This window comes from Mastigoproctus giganteus, chromosome 2 (genome assembly GCF_048544385.1).
Source record: "Mastigoproctus giganteus isolate SK-2022 chromosome 2, ASM4854438v1, whole genome shotgun sequence".
In the NCBI taxonomy this organism is placed as follows: Eukaryota; Metazoa; Arthropoda; class Arachnida; order Uropygi; family Thelyphonidae; genus Mastigoproctus; species Mastigoproctus giganteus.
In genome coordinates, this window is record NC_143576.1 from 169317209 (window position 1) to 169339780 (window position 22572).

General features: G+C 37.1%; 1 protein-coding gene across 1 annotated transcript in view; it reads right to left on the bottom strand.

Moving 5' to 3' along the window:
• Positions 1-22572, bottom strand: part of LOC150089736 (proteoglycan Cow-like) — a 168359-nt gene that overhangs the window by 90519 nt on the left and 55268 nt on the right. The window contains exon 2 of the mRNA XM_090389636.1: positions 16189-16249. Within this exon, the coding sequence (XP_090245762.1) occupies positions 16189-16249 (61 nt within the window). The remainder of the gene's footprint in view (positions 1-16188; positions 16250-22572) is intronic.

Consider the following 22572-nt stretch of genomic DNA (forward strand, 5'->3'; position numbering starts at 1 on the left):
TTCTCACAGATCAAGTTCTCGGTCACAGTATCACCCGCTAGTTGCTTCTCGTTTGTCCACACCAAAAGCAACTTTTCTACATCTTCCAGAATACGTGGCCGTTGCTTTGATATTCTCGTGACTCCTTTTGCTACATCTAGTCCCCTTAGTTCTTTAATATTGTGCAAATTGTTGACGTAGACTTCTTATAAAATCTTGCGATGGCGGCCACTTTCATACCTTGTTCGTGCTTCTCGATGATTTCCTTCTAACTTGTACCGTAATCATCTCCTTCTTCTTACCGCCTTCCTTTTCAACCCTTTTCTTCATTGGGGCCATTTTCGTAGTGCACAGTTAATAAATAACAGTCACTAAATTTGAACACAAAAAAAAAAAAAAAAAAATGCTTTACGCACATACACGCGGTCACAACGCTAGCACGAATGTTCACTACAATGTTGACTGTATATGAATGAAGTATGCCGACTGAGACCGAGCATGTGAGACGATTAACCACAATCCCGAGCAGCACGTGATCACGTGACGCTCGGCAGACAATTTTTAGGAAATAAAGCACAATTGCAAAATGAGGAGGCACCCTTGATACACATAAACAAAGCTGCACGCGTGTAGCAACTGAATAAACAACACCGTAAAGCCAGAGATACACTATTAACACCTCACATTTTCCTAAAGCACATTTCTAGGGGTTACTACCATAAAACAATTTCCAGTTGCCTTTCTGCTAGTGGAATCTGTTATAAACTGGTAGTAAACTCGATCTAATTGCATTTGCGATAATACCGATAGCTGGAATTGTGTTGGTTTTTACGTTATTATGGTGAAATGTGTTTCCCCTTCACTGATATAAAAAACAAATAAATTTTCAGAATCTTCTCTTCATTCCTATCGTGTTGCGTTCAGTTGGGGTGATTCTGCGTTCGACTGCCATTTCTTGTAAACGCAAAGGCGAATCGTGCATAAGCGAATTCAGTTCGTGTTATATAAGATATCGTTCCCCTATTTATAAATCATGTATGATCAAATTCATGTAGTGTAAACACGTGTTATACGAGGACTGACTGTACTCGTATTGCAAGACCTCGCTCGTTTATCAAGTTAAAATTTATTAAAAATTTTTGCTCATCTTGCAAAACACTCGCAGACCAAGTTACTCGCAATCCAAGGTACCACTGTAGATGAATGTCAATCTGGCGGCCATGTATACATCACAGCATGCACAACTCATATCTATTGAAATTTTATCTATAAAGTCCATATTCTGTTATAATCTGTATACGTTTGCTGAGGAAGAGGTCCATTGCCCTGAAAGCTTCAGTCTTTGTCATTAAAATTTTAATTACTGGATATATATTGTATTATTTTCTCCTTTAAATAACAGAAAATTTTATAATATTGTGAAGTATTACACTTCCCCACCCTGCTACTTCATAATGCCACCCAGCTGGCAAAATTTTCTGGGGAGAACACTGCTAGTAATATTTATATTTCAAAGAACTGTATAACAGCAAGAAATAAGTCCTGACAGAGACATTTTCCCATTGCTGAACTGTTGTATATTACTGCATTGATTGCTTACACATTGCATAAATTTTTTATGCCATATAAACCTTTACTTTTAGGCATAAATATTAATTGTTAGTTATTGAGTTTGTAATTTACAATTGTTTTCAATTCAACTATTCATTACTTTCCATAACAGGTGTTTAGCATTGCACTTTGATGTCACATTGTAGAAGACACAGTGGGCACAAGTGAGTGTTTTGTGAAGTTGCCACTGTGTTTTGAGCACTGTTAGCAAGAGATAATTATTATATGAAAAAAAAAAAAAGTAAACAGTAACTCTCTTGCTTGAAATTTTTGAGGAGAAAAAGTGTTTTGTTAATATTCATTTCCAGTTAAATTTGTTCACATTAAAAAGAATACAGCTTTAGAGAAATGCATCTTAGTGCTATTGAGTAGTTGACTTTTTTTTTTTTTTTAATTGAAATTGCAGCAAGATGATTGTCAGTAAATTTGTCAAGAATGCAGTTTTTTTTTTTTTTTTTTTGTCCATTACTGGAGCATGTATGAATGAACTGGGTGCAAAAAAAAAGTGGATGAAGTCATTTCAAATTAAAGGTACCAATAAAATTGTCTTGGATATTTAAAAAATTATTTTAGTGACAAGCTCTAAGGAAATTCAAGGTAGGACACATGGTTGTGGGCATTAAGGAAAATGAAATCATTCTTGTGTGCATGATAAAATTAAAGCTGTGAGCAGAATCTTTAAAAAAAGAGAAAATACTGGATTAAAGTTGTTTAAAGAGTATCAAAGTGGACCACAAGTTAACATAACCAAAGTGAATGAAAAAGATATAAACTGCATGTCATTCTCTCAAGCAAAAATAGGATGACTATTTCTCTGAAGATTACTGTTGTTTTCTTAAATGTTTAAAGTTAGATTTGCGATAGCAGCAGAATTAGTCTGTAGTGGCCATTTTAGTTCAAAAAGGTTTAACTGTTTATACAAAAGAGAATATATACAGAATATATATATTTATATATGTTAATGTTTCTGAAAGTTACAAATATAATCTTATTTGTTTATTCCAAGTGTGTCATGCATTACTTGGCTTCTTAACATGCTTTTAGTGTCAATTATACAGTCAACATATGACAGGAGTGTTAGCTTTCTGGAACTGTGTGAATAAGTTGGGAAACCTCATACCAAAAACAAATTTTTATTTTTAGAATTAAAAGAAATACTTTCTTCTGAAAATCTCAGTTACAGAGGGGACATAATTGCAAACCTCTAAACAGTTTTAGTTGTTTGGGAGATTGTTTTATAAGTGTTGGATACTCTGAATATTCATAAGCCTGAAAAACAAATGCAACATTTTATTTACACTACATTTTACTAACTTGAGTTAAATAATTTGTGTTCACTTAAAAATAGCTCTTCAGCACAAAATGTGCCAAAGCTGTAGTATGGGTAATCATGCATTAAATAGCAATATACTTCACCCATGGAGGGCTCTTTTATTTAGAGTAGCATAATATAGAGTAGTAGCATATTTATTTAGAGTAGCAGGTGATCTGATAGAGGGGTATAAAGCCTTGAATGGTTTAAGCATGCTCAATGCTGATGGGATTCTTCCTCTAGCTCAGAAAAATCACCTGAGAGGGCATAAATTCAAATTGAGGAAAGACAGATGTAGGATAGACGTGCGGAAATTTGCCTTTAGCCAGCGGGTGGTTGGTTGGTGGAACAGATTTCCATCCCTTGTGGTGGAGGTTGATAGCCTAAATAAGTTTAAGGCTCAGCTGGACAGGTATTTTGAACGAACAGAGGGGTGAAGTGGAAGTGGATTTTTTTTTTTTTTTTGGCTGATGCTGCATAAGCTTGCTTTCTTGCATCAAATGCCTCTACTAATGCTAATGCTAATAATCATAAGGCAATTCATGATGAAGAGCACACAATGCAAGATTATTCTCTATCTGTAAAATAACGTTACCTATACCAGAGGTTATCAAACTTTCTCAGTTCACGGTGCCCATAGGCCAAAAGAAATATCTAACAGTTCTGTTTATTAAGTAGTTAGGTCCAAACAACTTAATAAGTATTGTTGAAACTGTGATAATGTTGCAACCGTGAACTATCTCAAGCTAGTAGCTCGCATGATGTCTGACAGATGTCGAGTATCGTTGTGTTTCCCTCAAAATTTTAAAATATCCAGTGGCACCCCTGTGAGTTCACTGCGGCTCCCTGGGGCGCCACAGTGCACAGTTTGGGAACCGCTGACCTATACCCTGCTCACTATAATGTTAATTCATAGAAAAAAAATGCACCATGCGTTCATGTGTTGTTGCCTCAAAAACTTAGACCGTGAATAAATATTAGACATAACCTGATAAAAATACATAAATAAAGACACTATACAATCCAGGCTATAAAAAGATAACTACTGACCAGAGATAGAAATATATTGGCACATAACATACAGCTGTTTTTGACATTACTATGTCCTCTTTAGTGAGGTACTAGGCAGAACAGAAAACCAAATGACCAAACTCATATATTCTTTTTTTATATAAGCTGGGCAGGAACACTTTCAATTCCAAGTAAACCATAAACCATGTCATGAGTACAAATAACAGGGGATGACAAAATTAAATCCAATTCAGATAATGAAGAATCAAGAAAAATCATAACAATAAACAAAACAAATCATACAAGTCAAATTAAAACTAAATTAAATTAATCTGACCTTAACTAATGAACATAAAAATCCCTAAGTTAACATAAAAAATAAAAAAAAATTTGAACTCAATCCCTTCATCTACATTTATGACATGGTTTAGAGTTTACCTGGAATTAAAAACGGCTGTGCCCAGCTTACATAAAAAAAGAGGATGTACAAGTTTGTTTGGTCATCTGGGTTTTCTGTTCTGCCCAGTTCCCCACTGAAGAGGATACAACATCTGTAACAGCTGTATGGAGAATAACAATATGTTTCTGTATTTAGTCAATAGTCATTTTTCTATAGCCTGGATTACTTGGTTTCCCTATTTACATATTTGTTAGTGGGTCTCAGACACTAGGTTAAGTCCACTAAAGTTACACATGGTGTAACTTTAATTCTGACATAAACAAATGCACATCATACAGTAAAGCACTCATTGGTCAATTACTGAAGCCCCACTCGACTGTTTACCTACTGATTGATGAGAGCTTTACCGAATGAACATGCATTTGTTTATGTCAGGCTTAAAGTTAGAATAAACAGAGCATAGGAATTTAAGTTGAAGTTCAGATTTTTTTATTTTTTATGTTATATTTCATGATTCAACAAAACTTCAAATATAAGGTTTTGCAGTAAAGTTTAATTCTTCCTCTTTCTATCCTTTTTCAGACCAGTCTAGTGATCATGACGTTCTGAATCGGGACACCAAATAACCAGGTTATGAACTGCAGAAGGCAATTGCCACTCATCATATGGCCATTTTGAACCTTATCAGGAAAGTGATAGCAAAACAGAAAAACCAAATGAATTGACATTCCTACACACCCTTATAAAAACCTTATACAGTAAACCCTTGCTAATCCGGTTACAGTTAATCCAGATGTCGAATAATCCTGATTGAAATGTGAAAAATTCTGTTCACAGTTGAGTACTTTGAAAGATACAGGATTTAGAAAGGCAGATAAGTCACTCTGACTGCAGAGAGAGAGAGAGAGAGAGAGAGAGAGAGAGAGAGAGAGATGGACCATATGTTACATTGTCTTGCGTGTTGTTCAGTGTCATTGTTGACTCTGAGTGGGATGAATGTTATTGCTTATATCGCTTCATTTGAGTCCTTCTTTATATGTATATATGTAATAAGTTAACATATTTTATATAATTATGAGTTCTAAAGAATTGAAAAGTGGAATAAAAAGAAAACATGTTACTTTAACTATCATTAACAAGATCAAAGTGATAGAACAACTTGAAAATTGTGTTCCTGGAAAAAAATTGCTGAAGAATTTAGTATTGGCCAATAGACTGTTAGATATTAAAAAAAAAGAATCTATAAAGACGTTTTCTTTAAAATTCGATATGGGTAGTGATAAAAGCAATGTATCAAATATGACATTAAAAAAGCCAAAAGAAGCTGTATTTAAGTGGTATTCACAGCAGTGATCAAGTGGCATTGACAATACATTTATCCATCTATTGATTTATAAATGCATTGTCTTTTTATACTTTTTAAATAAAGGCTCTACAGTGATTTATTTTTTATTTATTTTCATCAGCACTACCTATATTTTATTTATTAGTGTTTTACGTTTTTGTTCTTTTAGGGCTATCTTTTGCTTCACTAATCCAGATTATTGCTTAATCTGGATGACCTCTCCTTTCAATTAATCCAGATTAGTGAGGATTTAGTCGTTTTTATTATAATTACAAATTATAATTATAATTTGCTTTAAAATACATGGATATGTATTACCCATTGCAAAATATTTTGTTTTAACAAAAATGGATGTATTGAGTAATAACAATAAACCTAACATCACATGGATCACAACAAATATGCTAGTTATTTTGGGTATTTTTGATGAATATATCTGTTCATTTGTTGGGTCTCAACACAGAAATGTTTGTATCACTGGGCTCTTTGAAGCCCCAAAATTAGAAGTTCATAGTACAGGTATTTACAAACGTGTCTTTTTAATTTTTTTTTTTTTTTTTTACCTCCAAGGTCAATAATGTAGTAGTAGTAGTGGCATGTGATGCAAGAAAGTGTATGAGCTTATGCAGCATCAGCCAAAAAAAAAAAAAAAAAAAAAAAAAAAATCACACCATTCCCTCCAAATGCCTGTCTAGTTCCTCCTTAAATTTATTCAACCTATCAAACTTCCACAATGACAGATGGAAGTTTGTTCCAGCAATTAACCACCCGCTGGCTAAAAGCAAATTTCCGCACATCTTTTCTATATTTGTCTTTTCTTAATTTGAATTTATGCCCCCTTAGGTGCGTAATCTGAACAAGTGGAAGGATCCCATCAGAATTCAGTGTGCTCAATCCATTCAAGGCCTTATACACCTCAATCACAAATTGGAGCAGTGTGACATTGGAGGCAAATTGCTGCTATGGAAAAGGGGTGGTTGAGGGGGAGAAGACAGAGGGTGGTAATCAATGGACACTGCTCATTGTGGACTAATGTTATTAGTGGAGTCCCTCAGGGCTCAGTGTTGGGTCCATTATTGTTTTCTGTATTTATAAATGATATTGATGATGGTATATCAAGCTTAATGTCCAAGTTTGCAGACGATACAAAGGTTGGCAGGGTTGTCAAGGACACTACTGACACTATGCTGCTGCAACAGGATCTGGAAAGGTTGAGCAGATGGGCTGAGAGGTGACAAATGAAGTTTAACATTGACAAATGTAAAGTACTACACATGGGAAACAGCAACCCCAGAGCAACATATCAACTCTGTGGTACTACACTGACAGTGGTAGAGAATGAAAGGGACTTGGGGGTGGTTGTGCAGGCAGATATGAAGTTCTCTGAGCAGTGCAGACGGGCTGCAAGAGTAGCTCATGGAGTATTGTCAATGATATACAGGAATTTTTCCAGCAGGGATAAGGAGGTGATGATTCCATTGTATAAGGCAATAGTCAGGCCACACCTAGAGTACTGTATACAGGTCTGGAGGCCTCATTTCAAGAAGGATGTAGAGCTGCTGGAACGAGTACAGAGAAGGGCAACAAGATTAGTGAATGGAACAAAGGGGTGCTCTTACGAAGAAAGGCTTAAGTTTTGCAAATTACAGTGTCTGGAGACTAGGCACCAGCGAGGTGATCTGATAGAGGTGTATAAAGCCTTGAATGGTTTAAGCATGCTCAATGCTGATGGGATTCTTCCTCTAGCTCAGAAAAATCACCTGAGAGGGCATAAATTCAAATTGAGATAAGACAGATGTAGGATAGACGTGCGGAAATTTGCCTTTAGCCAGCGGGTGGTTGGTTGGTGGAACAGACTTCCATCCCTTGTGGTGGAGGTTGATAGCCTAAATAAGTTTAAGGCTCAGCTGGACAAGTATTTTGAACGAACAGAGGGGTGAAGTGGAAGTGGTTTTTTTTTTTTTTTTTTGGCTGATGCTGCATAAGCTTGCTTTCTTGCATCAAATGCCTCTACTAATGCTAATGCTAATCAGATCACTGAACAGGTGCCTAGTCTCCAGGCACTGCAATTTGCAGAACTTAAGCGTCTGTTGAACAAAAGCCGAGAATTAGGGTTGAATTTGAAAGTGTCTGCAATTCTGCCCAGACACGATAGGAGGGAGTATATTATGAGAGCCTTGTCGATCATTCGGCTCAAGGGATAGAATTTTTTTCAGCCTGCTCTGTACTTGTTAACAGAAGAGACTGCTTCTACAGGGATGGGATACACTTAAATAGGAAGGGTGCAAGAATATTTGCTAATGCTATCGAGGCAGTGTTTGGTGGGTCGGAAAACTGATAGCTTGGGGGGGGATACAAGGACTAATAGTTTAACAGTAGCCGTAGGCAGAGGAGATTCTTAGCATTAGCATTAGTAGAGGCATATGATGCAAGAAAGCAAGCTTATTCAGCATCAGCCAAAAAAAAAAAAAAAACACACACCATTCTCATTTCACCCCTCCGTTCGCTCGAAATACCTGTCCAGTTGAGCCTTAAATTTGTTTAGGCTATCAACTTCAACAAGTGATGGAAGTCGGTTCCACCAACCAACCACCCGCTGGCCAAAGGCAAATTTCCACACATCTATCCGACATCCGTCCTTCCTCAATTTGAATTTATGCCCTCTGAGCTGATTATTCTGAGCAAGGTGAAGAATCCCATTGGCATTGAGCATGCTCAAACCATTTAAAGCCTTATACACCACTATCAGATCACCTCGCCGGTGCCTAGTCTCCAGACTCTGTAATTTGCAAAACTTAAGCCTTTCTTCGTAAGAGCAACCCTTTGTTCCATTCACTAATCTTGTTGCCCTTCTCTGTACCCGTTCCAGCAGCTCTACATCCTTCTTGAAATGAGGCCTCCAGACCTGTATACAGTACTCAAGATGTGGCCTAACCATTGCCTTATACAAGGGAATAATCATCTCCTTATCCCTGCTAGAAAAATTCCTGTATATCATTGACAAGACACCATGAGCTACTCTTGCAGCTCGTCTGCACTGCTCAGAGAACTTCATATCTGCCTGCACAATTACCCCCGGGTAATTGTGCAGGCAGATATGAAGAGATACCACCACTGTCAGTGTAGTACCGTAGAGTTGATACGTTGCTCTGGGGTTACTGTTTCCCATATGTAGTACTTTACATTTGTCAATGTTAAACTTCATTTGCCACCTCTCAGCCCATCTGTTCAACCTTTCCAGATCCTGTTGCAGCAGCATAGCGTCAGTGGTGTCCTTAACAACCCTGCCAACCTTTGTATCATCTGCAAACTTGGACATTAAACTTGATATCCCATCATCAATATCATTCATAAACACAGAAAACAACAACGGACCCAACACTGAACCCTGAGGAACTCCACTAATAACATTAGTCCACGTTGAGCAGTGTCCATTGATTACCACTCTGTCTTCTGCCACTCAACCATCCCCTTATCCATAGCAGCAATTTGCCTCCAATGCCACACTGCTCCAATTTGTGCAGCAGTCTTCCATGTGCAACAGTATCAAAAGCCTTTCTAAGATCCAAATATATAATATCAAAGTTATTCCCTGCATCCAGTTCTTTTGTGACTACATCATAGTATCCAATCAAATTGGTCAGGCAAGACCTGCCCTTAACAAAACCATGCTGCGTCTGAGCTATAACTGAATTCTTGTCTAGATGATCCTGCAGTGCTTCTTTAACCAGTGCCTCCATTAATTTACCTCGAAGAGAAGTTAAACTAACAGGTCTATAATTACTTGTGTCAGCCTTTGATTCTCCTTTGTGAATTGTTGTTACATTTGCACATCTCCAGTCTATGGGTACCTCCCCTGAGTCCAAAACAAGCTCTCATAATTATGGCTAGGGGTTTGCTTACTTCCTTTGCTGCCTCCTTTAATATAACTGGATAGATCCCATCCACCCCAGGTGCCTTTTTTATGTTTATCCTCAACAATCTCTCCTCCGCTTTCCTCTCAGTTATTACAAAATCATCCAGCTCACTGCCAATGTTTACTTTACCTACATCATTCTCCTTCCTGAATAACTCCATTCTCCTTCAAGAATAACTTCTTGCACAACTTCTATTAGAATAAGTAGCGACATGGAGCGAGGGGTGTTGGGGGTTTCAGGGACGGATGGCAGTCATCCTGAAATAGGTGGGTATATGGGATGTATTAGGGTAACTAGGAATAGGAGCATGTATACCAATGCTAGAAGTATAGTAAATAAATTTGAAGTGTTGGTCAAGACATCAAAGGTGGATATTGTTGGGATAGCAGAGACGTGGTGTCACACAGATATAAGGAATGCAGAACTGGAATTTGGGGAGTACAATGTGTACAGAAAGGACAGACAGGATATAAACGGAGGAGGTGTTATGCTGTTAATTAAGAAAAACAAAATCAAAAGAAGTGCATCCAGTTGATATAGATGAACAGTGCACTGTTGAGTCAGTTTGGTGTGACATAAGCACTGCGAAAGCAAAAATAAGAGTAGGAGTGTGTTATAGGCCTAATGACTTGAATGAGTACAATGAACAATTATATAGAGAAATAGAGCGGGCCAGTAGATCAGAATGTCTTATAATGGGGGATTTTAATTTCCCAGATATTGACTGGAACTTGTGGGTTGGTCACTCACACACTAGTCAGACTTTTGTGGATTTATTGGATGATTGTTTTCTGCAGCAGCATGTTCGAGAGGCAACTAGAGAGAGTAATACTCTTGATCTGGTTATCAGCAGTGATCATTCGTGTATTAAGAATTTGCAGATAAAGGAACCACTAGGTGGCAGTGATCACAGTGTACTGATGTGGGATTTTTTTTTTTTTTATGAAAACCCCAAACACAAAAGGTATCAAAACCTGTAGTACTTAGTACCGTGCATGGGTTGAAGGAGAAGTATGGGGGGAGGGGCATGCCGGAAACTTTGCTCTAGAGACTAAATATGGGTTTCACCACATCAAGCCTCCAATAAGCAAAGTGGTGGTATTTCACCGGTTGATGAAAGTCATCTACCACCTAGCAAACGTATAAAGATATAATTACCATCTGGGGTAAAGAAAAGGGTTTTTGCTTCCATAAAGGTGGCAGATATGAAGTTTTCTGAGCAATGCAGACAGGCTGCCAGGGCAGGTCATGGGGTTTTGTCAATGATATATAGGAATTTTGCTAGTAGGGAAAAGGAGGTGATTATCCCTCTGTATACAGTGGTCACAGAAAGTTTTTAAATTCTGTACAGTGAGATAAACTGACGATGTTACCAACAGTAAATTCTAAGTGGGAAGCATTCAAGGAATTAATCGTAGAAGCTACTAAAAGTTTCATACCTATTAAGAAATACTGTTCAAGGTTTAGGCCTAAATGGTTATCAAATGAACTAATGAGACTCGTAACAGAGAAGAAAGATGCATGGGATGCATATAAATTATCGAGCGACTCAGAAGCCTATGGCAGATATAAGCTAATCTGTAATCAGGGCACAAAGGAGGTTAGGCAGGCGAAGGCAGAATACGAGAAATCCTTGGCAAAATATGCTAAGAAAAACAGTAAGGATTTCTTTACTTATATAAACTCTAAAAGGAAGGGGATGAATCTGATTGGTCCACTTGATATCGATGGATCGACTGTTGATGATCCTGCCCAGATAGCAAACAAACTGAATGAGTATTTTGCATCTACATTCGCACACGAGGAGTTATTAAGGTTTGTAAATGGCAGAAGGTTATCAAATTGTAGCAGGATACTTAATGATTTTGTAATGACTGAGAGCAAAGTGGAGGAGAAATTGTTGAAGTTAAACATAAGAAAAGCACCTGGGGTGGATGGAATCTATCCAGTTATATTAAAGGAGGCGGCAAAGCAACTAAGCAAACCCTTGGCCATAATTATGAGAGCATCCTTGGACTCAGGGGAGGTTCCCATGGACTGGAGATGTGCAAATGTATCCCCAATTCACAAAGGGGGATCGAAGGGTGACACAAGTAATTACAGACCATTTAGTTTAACTTCTGTTCCGGGTAAAATAATGGAGTCACTGGTAAAAGATGCATTGCAGGATCATCTAGACAAGACTGCAGCAATAATTCAGACACAGCATGGGTTTGTTAAGGAAAAGTCTTGTCTGACAAATTTGATAGGATATTATGATGTGGTTACAAAGGAACTGGATGCAAAAAATAATTTTGATATCATCTATTTGGATTTCAGGAAAGCTTTTGACACTGTTGTGCATGAAAGACTATTGTACAAATTGGAGCAGAATGGTATTAAGGGTAAGTTGCTACAATGGATAAAAGGATGGTTAAGTGGGAGAAGACAGAGGGTGGTAATCAATGGGTGCTGCTCTTCATGGACTAATGTTATTAGTGGAGTCCCACAGGGTTCGGTGTTGGGTCCACTGTTGTTTTGTATATTTATCAATGATATTCATGAAGGTATATCAGGCTTAATGTTGAAGTTTGCAGATGATACAAAGGTTGGCAGGGTTGTTAATGACAGTAATGGCAGTGTGCTACTGCAACAGGATCTAGATAATTTGGGCAGATGGGCTAAGAAGTGGCAACTGAAGTTTAACCTCGACAAATGCAAAGTACTGCATATGGGTAGAAGTAACCCCAGAGAAACGTACCAACTGTATGGTACTACACTTAAGGTGGTAGAAAATGAAAAAGACCTGGGAGTAATTGTGCAGGCAGATATGAAGTTTTCTGAGCAATGCAGACAGGCTGCCAGGGCAGGTCATGGGGTTTTGTCAATGATATATAGGAATTTTGCTAGTAGGGAAAAGGAGGTGATTATCCCTCTGTATAAGGCTATGGTCAGGCCACGCCTTGAGTACTGCGTACAGGTCTGGAGGCCTCATTTTAGGAAGGATGTAGATTTACTTGAGCATGTACAGAGAAGGGCAACAAGATTGGTGAGGGGAATGATGGGATCCTCTTACCAAGAGAGGCTTAAGTTCTGCAAATTGCAGTGGCTGGAGACTAGGCACCTGTGTGGTGATCTGATTGAGGTATATAAGGCCTTGAATGGGTTGAGCACGATGAATTCTGATGGGATCCTTCCACTTGTTCAGATTACGAACCTAAGGGGGCATAAATTCAAATTAAGAAAAGACAGATGTAGAATAGATGTGCGGAAATTTGCCTTTAGCCAGTGGGTGGTTAATTGCTGGAATAAACTTCCATCTGTCGTTGTGGAAGTTGATAAGTTGAATAAATTTAAGGAGGAACTGGACAGGCATTTGGAGGGAATGGTATGGATTTTTTTTTGGCTGTACTGCATAAGCTCATACACATGCTTTCTTGCATCACATGCCACTACTACTACTACTCTCTTGGTAAGAGGATCCCTTCATTTCCCCTCACCAATCTTGTTGCTCTTCTCTGTACACGCTCAAGCAAATCTACATCCTTCCTAAAATGAGACCTCCAGACCTGTATGCAGTACTCAAGGTGTGGCCTGACCATTGCCTTATACAGAGGGATAATCACCTCCTTTTCCCTACTAGCAAAATTCCTATATATCATTGACAAAACCCCATGACCTGCCCTGGCAGCCTGTCTGCATTGCTCAGAAAACTTCATATCTGCCTGCACAATTACTCCCAGGTCTTTTTCATTTTCTACCACCTTAAGTGTAGTACCACACAGTTGGTACATTTCTCTGGGGTTACTTCTAGCCATATACAGTACTTTGCATTTGTCAAGGTTAAAACTTCAGTTGCCACTTCTTAGCCCATCTGCCCAAATTATCTAGATCCTGTTGCAGTAGCACACTGTCATTAACAACCCTGCCAACCTTCGTGTCATCTGCAAACTTCGACATTAAGCCTGATATACCTTCATCAATATCATTGATAAATATACAAAACAACAGTGGACCCAACACCGAACCCTGTGGGACTCCACTAATAACATTAGTCCACGAAGAGCAGCACCCATTGATTACCACCCTCTGTCTTCTCCCACTTAACCATCCTTTTATCCATTGTAGCAACTTACCCTTAATACCATTCTGCTCCAATTTGTACTGAAAAACGAAAATACATAATACATTCAAAAAGTTTCTGGAATTGCACACTAGTATTTAAATGAACGTATGGTTTCATGGGACACCGATGTTAACCTTGGTGCACATGCACGCCAAATGGGAACTGGCTCAACTGCTTCACTTGTGTGTCACAGCTGACTGATTGTGGAATGTCGCATTTGAATAGCATGCTAACGTAGAGTTCTTTAAACTTTGGAAAAGTGCAACAGAGATGCTGCAAGCATTACAGGACGTTTATGGAGATGATGCTTTGAAGAAAACAGCAGTTGATGAGCGGTTTAATCGGTTTTAAAACTAGAGGAAACAATGGAAGGTTAACCTTGAAGTGAATGCCTTCAACATCATGAAATGATGAAAATGTCACAAAAGTGAAGGAACGTTTGCGAAAAGATAGGCACAATTGTTGAGACTGCTCATGAAGTTGGCCTAACTGCTCAGTACACACAACCTGACACAAGGTTTAGTGATGCATCATGTGTGCAAAGTCCGTTCTATTCTTGCTGTCAGATGATCAAATGAACTGCAGGAAAGCCATCACAAGAATTTGTTTGAAAAATCTATGCATGATACAAGCTTCCTAAGAAAAGTGATCACTAGGGATGAGAGTTGGGTGTTCACCTGTGACCCCGAGACCAAGATGGAATCGGCCGAATAGCATACAAAAATGTCCCCACAGCCCAAGTCTCATGCAACAAAATCCAATATCAAAGTCATACTGATCATTTTTTTGCAACAATGAGGGCATAGCATACCATAAATGTGGTTTTGACACATTTGTGCAAGAATGCAAGCTGAAGACAACCTCAAAACTGAAAGGTTGGCTGGATCCTGCACCATGACAATGCACCCAGTCACATGGCAAAGGCAGTCCCAGTAGTAAATCTCAGTCATGCAGCAGTCTCCCCCCCCCCCAACATTACCCCATTTGACTTCTAGCTGTTCCCTAAAGTGAAATGGGACTTTGGGGTTGCCATTTTACTACAGTGAATATCATCAAATAAAATGCTGAAGTGGCCATACATGCACTAAAAAAACACAATTTTAAAGACTGCTTCAAAGCTAGGGAAGATTGATGGAGCAAGTGTGTGTGCAGAAGGAAAGTACTTTGAAGGTGATTAGATTAGTAAGTCCAACTGTTCACTCAATAAACTTTTATAGAAAAATTCTGGGAACTTTTTGATTGTATATCTGCATAATGGCAATAATAAGTTAAAAACAAGTAATATACATGCCACATTAAATTTCAGGCATGTTAGATTTTTTCTTAAATTAATTGATTTTTTTTCTTTTTGTGTGATTAACAGAAGTGAAAAGTAAATATAGTTATCATCTTATCAAGTAATTACTAGAATTATAATTTCATAGAACACCTAATAAAATTTTATAATCTCTAAACTTAAGTCATTCAGTTTAATTACAACTGTATAATATTTATTACTCTTCTCCCATATACTTTTTTTTTTAAATCTCTCTCTCTCTCTCTCTCTCTCTCTCTCTCTCTCTCTCTCTCTCTCTCTCTCTCTCTCTTGTCCCCCCACAAGATCAGCTAAGTACATCCCCCCCAACTGAACAAGTCATTAATAATTCTGCCACTCACAAATGGAATTCAAACACAGACTTCTTCAAATAAGTGGCAGGTATAGTGGATTTTTCAAGACAGTATAGTGACAAATCCATTATAGTGTTACAGATGGTAATGCAACTGGATATTTAAAAATAGGCAACTAAGCATAGATGAATGAAATGATGAATATGCTGTTGCTGCAAAAATTATTCAGTATAACAGTGCAGGAGTATGCAATCAGAGCTTTTCTAAGCCAGGTGAATATCACTAAATAAGTTAAAAATAAGTTAGTATTACTTATAAGCAAAAATAATAAGCATATAATAATAATAATAATAATAATAAGTAATGATGGCAGTGGTTCCCACTGCTATCATTAAAGTCACTAGGGATATTTTGAAAAACCTCCCTTAATTGCATTCATCACTGGTTGCTTGGGTGGTCTTGCCAAATAAGATAAAGTTTTGAGTATGTAAAGAAATCTTGTACTGTCCTCAGAAGGTACTGTGTGCAAAGCAGATAGCACATGAAAAACACATCTTGAGATGAGATAAGCATAACTAGTGATGGATTGAACAATCAAGAAAAAGTGATCACTTAACTTATACACTGAGTCAGAAAGGTTAATAATGCTATGACAGTTAGGATATGTATCTCAATTGAGAAACAGCTCTTTTTTTTAAAGTCAATTATCTTAAAAAATGTGAAATTTGAATTTTGATATAAAAATTAGTTCCAAATACCTTTTTAGATTATTTGAAATACAATTTTGCTTAAAAAATCCAATCAACTATTATAACATCAAATATTGATTACTGACAACCACAAAAAAAGAACATGGAACACAAATGAATATCCTGAAATTCATATAAAATTCCAACTTACTTTCTGCCCAAGCTTCTGAAGCTTTTCTTAATGTCTTTTCAGGATCAGCATCTACAACTGCCTGTTGAGATATTAACATAAAATTTCATTAAAAAATTCCATTTTTATAGATACATATGTACATACATGTATATTACATCAACAAAAATGCATGTATTACATCAACAAAAATTATGGGAGGAAATACCTGCTAAAAATAAGTCAATTTACTTGTAAATAATGGAATTTAAAGAAAATACTAGTTAAAAATGCAAAAGTCTGGCACAGTATTAAATAATTTATAAGAAATTTATTATATTAGCCTCAAAATGGATGTAACTGAAATTATAAAAAAATATAATTGGTGCTGGTGGTTGCTATTTAAAATGATGTTAAATATATGTAGAGACTATAGCAAAACTAACATATTTCATAACCATTTTTTCTGACAGAAATAATAATTCTGGCCTACCAACTAAGATCTTGGATGCTTTCAAATTAAATCATAATATTTATTTTGGTAACAATGAAATATGTTTATCTGCTGTCACAATGGAGAAAAATGGTCAAAAATTATAATGGAACTATTTTCATTGAATGAAATATGGTGTCTTTCATAAATGACACCATATTTCATTCAACATTACAGTAAAAAAGATGACAGTCATTTGCTATAATTATGACATTATGTGAGGCTCACATGAAAATGTTTCTGTTTAAAGAAAATGCCTCTACTAATGAAAAATGAAAGAAATTTTATTTCTGTAATCCATATAACATTTCTGACTAAAGAAAAAGGTGTGAAATAATCAAAACTGGCTATGTTATAAGCATTTAAATGGGATCCTGGATGAACACCATATGCCTGCTCACATTTAAGGTGAAAATCCTAGAGTTAATAAAACAAACAAAGAAAAAAAAAAACCCCATAAATGACAGAAAATTGAAATAGTGTGAAAAGAAAATACTCAGCTTCAAGTTTATAAGAGAGGAATGGAGTAGTGCACTGATGTCTTACTGACTGCTTACTAGGTTGTCCCTACTCTGTTTCACTGTGATACTCGCTGACCTCTGGAAACCCTCACCCACTTAACTAGATGAGCTGCTTGTTGTTGTTGTTTGTTTGTTTGTTTGTTATTTGGTTTTTAGGAGCATTAGCAACTAAGGCCATATTGCTCTGGGGATATGGAGTGGTCATTCCCTGACCTTTCCGCATCCTCCGTATTTGGTGGGCACGGGCTCGAACCCCGGTCTAATCAAGAAGCATTTGCTACGCACTGCTGCTCCTGCCCACCTGGCTACGTAGGCGGCCCAATTCTTTTAGGGTGTCCACAAACCTCTTTTACAAAACTACAACATTGTGTGAATAGGGTGCATGCTGAAACCACTTCCAGGTGATAGAGGACAACTTCAAGTTTACATTCACTGGAAGATGTGCACTGCAATGGATGACAGTATAATCACAAAACTGTAATCACAACAGAAATTACCAAGAATTCATCCCCTTGGTTTTGTGATCATTTAACAGCTTCTGGACAAGCTATAATTGTATAGCTTCATCCTCAGATGGATGTTCAATGTGTCAAGTTCAATGTGTTACACACATTGAACTTGACCTGTTAAAGCTCACACCTGCCACATATATGGATTTCCCTGGGTTTTGCATAAAACTTCCTTGAACCAGCTCCACTATGCACTCACTGAGTTTTGTCTGACTACCAACTTGACCAGGATGATTGTACAAATGAGTATCATTTATGAATTTCCAACACTGCAAAAATGTAGGGCTACTTGGTAGCTTCTTTTTATACCATATTTGAAATTTAAACATAACAGCAGTGGCAGACTGTAGCTCATGAACAAAACTATCTGCTTCATTATTATTATTATTATTATTACCAGATGCACTGGTAATAATATGACCTTGACCTAGACACAGAGATCATACCAGTTGTTCACAAAAATAAATATCTAAAAAATGCAACCTCTTTCTAAGAGTGCTTAGAAAGAATATAGTAATAAATTATGACCAGTTCCAAATTTATTTCAGAATGGCTTTATAATTGTGAAAAAAAAAGTGTAAGCAAATCAATCAGAAAATACATTCATAATACAGCTGCAATTTTTCTTCTTGGATATCAGCAACAAGGTAGAATTATACAAACACATACTTCTTGACTGCACACAGTTTGATTGGCAGGTTAATATTATAAATATTAATGTATTTGTGAAAAAATTATATTCATTTTTCATAAACTTAATATTTTATAAGACAGTAGCATTAACCAAAAAATAATCTCATCAGTATTCAGTAAGCAATTACACTTCATAACTCAGAAGATTTATTAATAGAAGAGAAAATTACTTTAAACTTCATTAATTTTTAAATCATATCAATGATCTTTAACGTACATGTTAAATTATTGATGTGGCATGAAACCATCAATAATTTAAAACAATGCAGTCATCTATTCTATCATTTCAAAGGCAAAAAAAAAAAAAAAAAAAAGGTTAATTGTGTACAGAAATGGACTGGATATGCAATATCACTCCAACCTCAACTACCATGATGAACAGAAAACTCAAAAGTCGACAAAAAAAAAAAAAAAGACTAAGGGTAAAAAAACAAAACTATATAGTCAAACCTCCAAAATATGACAGCCTTGGGATTTGTTTCTTGTTGGATTTTGGAATTATTCAAATTTCAGGCAATCACATTACTGATAAAAAAAAAAAAAAAAAAAGCTGTGAAAAATACAGGGTGTGCACAAATGATTACCCTGATTACATTTTATTACTATTGGGAGGTTAAAATTTAACCAAATTGTATGCTAATATTAAAAGTTTTTATCAATACATCAATACAATTATAGAGTTTTAAGCCCAGTGAGTAAAGTTTACTGCTGTTGCCGCTAGTAGTGCTGTCACATCTATTCATTCAAGATGCCATCTGCCTCCGTAGCCAGGTGGGTAGGAGCAGCAGTGCGCAGCACATGCTTCTTGATTAGACCGGGGTTCAAGCCCGTGCCCACCAAATACAGAGGATGCAGAAAGGTCAGGTAATGACCACTGCATATCCCCGGAGCAATATGGCCTTAGTTGCTAATGCTCCTAAAAACCACATAACAACAATAACAACTATACAAGAGAAAGCTCAGTATGTTGTTTGGTTAGCTGAAACAGAATCTCCTATGACTGTGCAGAGAATGTTTAGAGCCAAGTAGAGTAGAAATCCTCCAGACATAAAGCTTATTAAATCGTGAATGGAAAAGTTTTTGGCAACTGTGTCAATTGAGAAAGGGAAAAGAATTGGCAGACCATCCGTTTCCGAAGAAACAGTGAGTGCAATTCAAGATGCTTTTACACAATCACCTAGTAAATCCATGTGACAAGCTTCACGGCAGTTATGAGTACCAAAGTGTAAAGTGCACAAAGTGTTACGGAAACATCTAAAGCTATATGCCTACAAAGTTCAGATACTTCAACAGTTGAGTTAGAGCGTGTGTGTACACCCAAATGATCATCGTAAACGAGAGCAATTTGCTAACCTCATATTAAATAAAATTTAGGAGGATAATCAGTTTTTGCAGAACGTTTGTTTTTCGGATGAGACCTCATTTCATGTTAGTGGTGTAGTCAATAGACACAATGTGCATATTTGGGGATCTGAAAATCCACATATGGTAAGAGAGCATATTCGTAACACTGTCCCAAAATCAATTTGTGGTGTGTCCTATTACATGATTACATTATTGGACCTTTCTTCTTCCACAAAAACACGATTAGTGCAAACGTGTTTTTAGACATGCTCATTAATTATGCTATACCCCAATTGGAACAGAGGCAGCCTACTGTTATCTTCCAGCTGGATGGAGCACCCGCTCATTGGGCTCAAGTTGTTCGTGATACACTTTGGATACGACATTTCCAAAACATTGGATGGGCAGGGATGGACTGATTTTGTGGCCCCCAAGGTCACCAGACATAACTCCACTGGATTTCTTTCTTGGGGATATGTTAAAGACTGTGTATGCGACAGCTGTTCCAGATATTGAAACACTACAAGAACGGATTACACGTGCAGTCTAATGCATCACCTCACTGATGTTAGAAAATGCATGGAGAGAGAGAGAGAGAGAGAGAGAGAGAGAGAGAGAGAGAGAGAGAGAGAGAGAAAAAGAGAGAGAGAAAGAGAGATTGAATGAGAGAGAGAAAGAGAGATTGAATGAGAGAGAGAAAGAGAGATTGAATATCACCTTGATATTCTATGTACCACAAGAGGTGTTCATGTTGAAATTCTTTAAAGTCCTTATGTATTGATAAAAACTTTTAATATTAGAGCACAATTTGGTTAAATTTTGTTAACCTCCCAATAGTAATAAAATTTTTGTGACAAAATGTAATCAGGGTAATCATTTGTGGACACCCTGTATTACACCTCTATACTGCAACATATTGTAAGTGTTCTGTAAAAATGTGATCTCTTCCTCCCACCAAAGAGAGAAAGGTAACATATAGTAAATATTGTGCAATTCAGTAAATATACAGTAGAGTAGTAAACAATCCCATTCCAATATACACTTTTTAACCTGTAAAACATACCTCCAGAATATTACAATAACCTGTGTATGCATTTTGAAAGGCTACAATTCACTGGGTTACTTAACTTTGTTTTAGATGATCTATAATCTAAATGCCTGAAAGTTACTGATCAATGTTATTTACAAAGACAATGGAAGAGTTCCAAATAACATTCATTAAATAGTCTGGTATGGTCTCTCAGTTTTATTGATAGATTAGCAACTAAGTGCTAACTTAGTTGCTAATTAACCCAGATCTGGAAGGCTATAAGGTGCCAAAACCAGGTCATGTAAAAGATAGGCAGTTAAAGTCAGTGACATGACGAATTAAATCACTACGTCAACAAGGTATAGGGATAAAAATACATAAAAAGATATAAAAGAAACATTTTAAATAGAGTAAATAAAGCTTAGTGCTTTTAAATAACTAAAAACGTTGTTGTTGTTGTTATTTGGTTTTTAGGAGCATTAGCAACTAAAGCCATATTGCTCCGGGATATGCGGTGGTCATTACCTGACCTTTCCGCATCCTCCGTATTTGGTGGTGACGGGCTCGAACCCCGGTCTAATCAAGAGGCGTGTGGTACGCACTGCTGCTCCTTCCCACCTGGCTACGGAGGCGCCTAACTAACTAAAAACGTGATCATTGTCAAATAAAATCTGACTGAGTGTATAAGGATCAGTTAGATGATAAAAGCAGTAAAATATAATACGCATTCATGCCTGTAACATGGACACAGAAAAAATGCCAAATGGTTATAAAGGTGTCAAACAATGCTTACAAATGGAGAAGTCATCTGCACTAAACAGGAATGAATGCATAAGACCACCAAGTCTTATGCAGAGGTGAGCAAGAACAACTCTATGGTTCCTGTGCATACTAAACTGCCAGTGTTTGATGAAACTGCCAGGCTTTAACCAATACAGCTTGTTTGCGATCTGCCCATGCCATGACTGCTTGGAGAGTAATCTATTGAGTTTTACTTACCTGTAGTGTGTATAGAGGACTAACAAGCTATGGTTTTTCTGGCATTTTGATCTGGTTGTGACGCCAAAATAGTTAATTATACCTGATCCCAATGTGGCTTGGGATCCAGCAGAAATGGTTGCAATGAACATTCAGAAGGAGAATGTAACATCCACTGGACCCAGATCCGGAATGGATAAGTATTATATCTCATCCAAGATGAAGCCTGTGGTATACTAAGAGTGAGAGTGAGAGAGAGTGTGTGTGTGTGTGTGTGTGTGTGTGTGTGTGTGTGTGTGTGTGTGTGTGTGTGTGTGTGTGTAACAGATAATTCATATAAAAATACATAAGCGAGTAGCATGGCAAAAATGCAGAGCGAAAGTTAACATAAAAATTAACATAAATTAAATCAACAGGGAGGGGAAAAGTAAAGGTAACAAGACAGAAACCGTAGCAGCAAGTCCACCAAATAATTTAGAGTTCAATTAAATCCAATTTAAATTGAAAATAATGCCAATTATATAATAATTTAGCAATACCCTCCCAATTAGGTACTAGTTCCGAGAGACATGAAATATCACCAAAAGGAACTAAAACGAACTAAAAGAAAACAAAGCAACAAAATAATAGACTGACCATTATGCCCCGCATCAACGGAGGACCACGAGGCCAATAATGGTCATGGAATCGCGGCATTTCAATCGCTAGACAAATCATCGCAAAAGCAAAACGATCGAAGGACCGAACCACCCCCTCCATTCCCTGATCGATCCACAAATGCAGAGGATTTGCATAGCGGTGGTCCTTATGCAGTGAGAAATAAACTATAGAACAGAGCCACACCACTGCTTAGCCAGC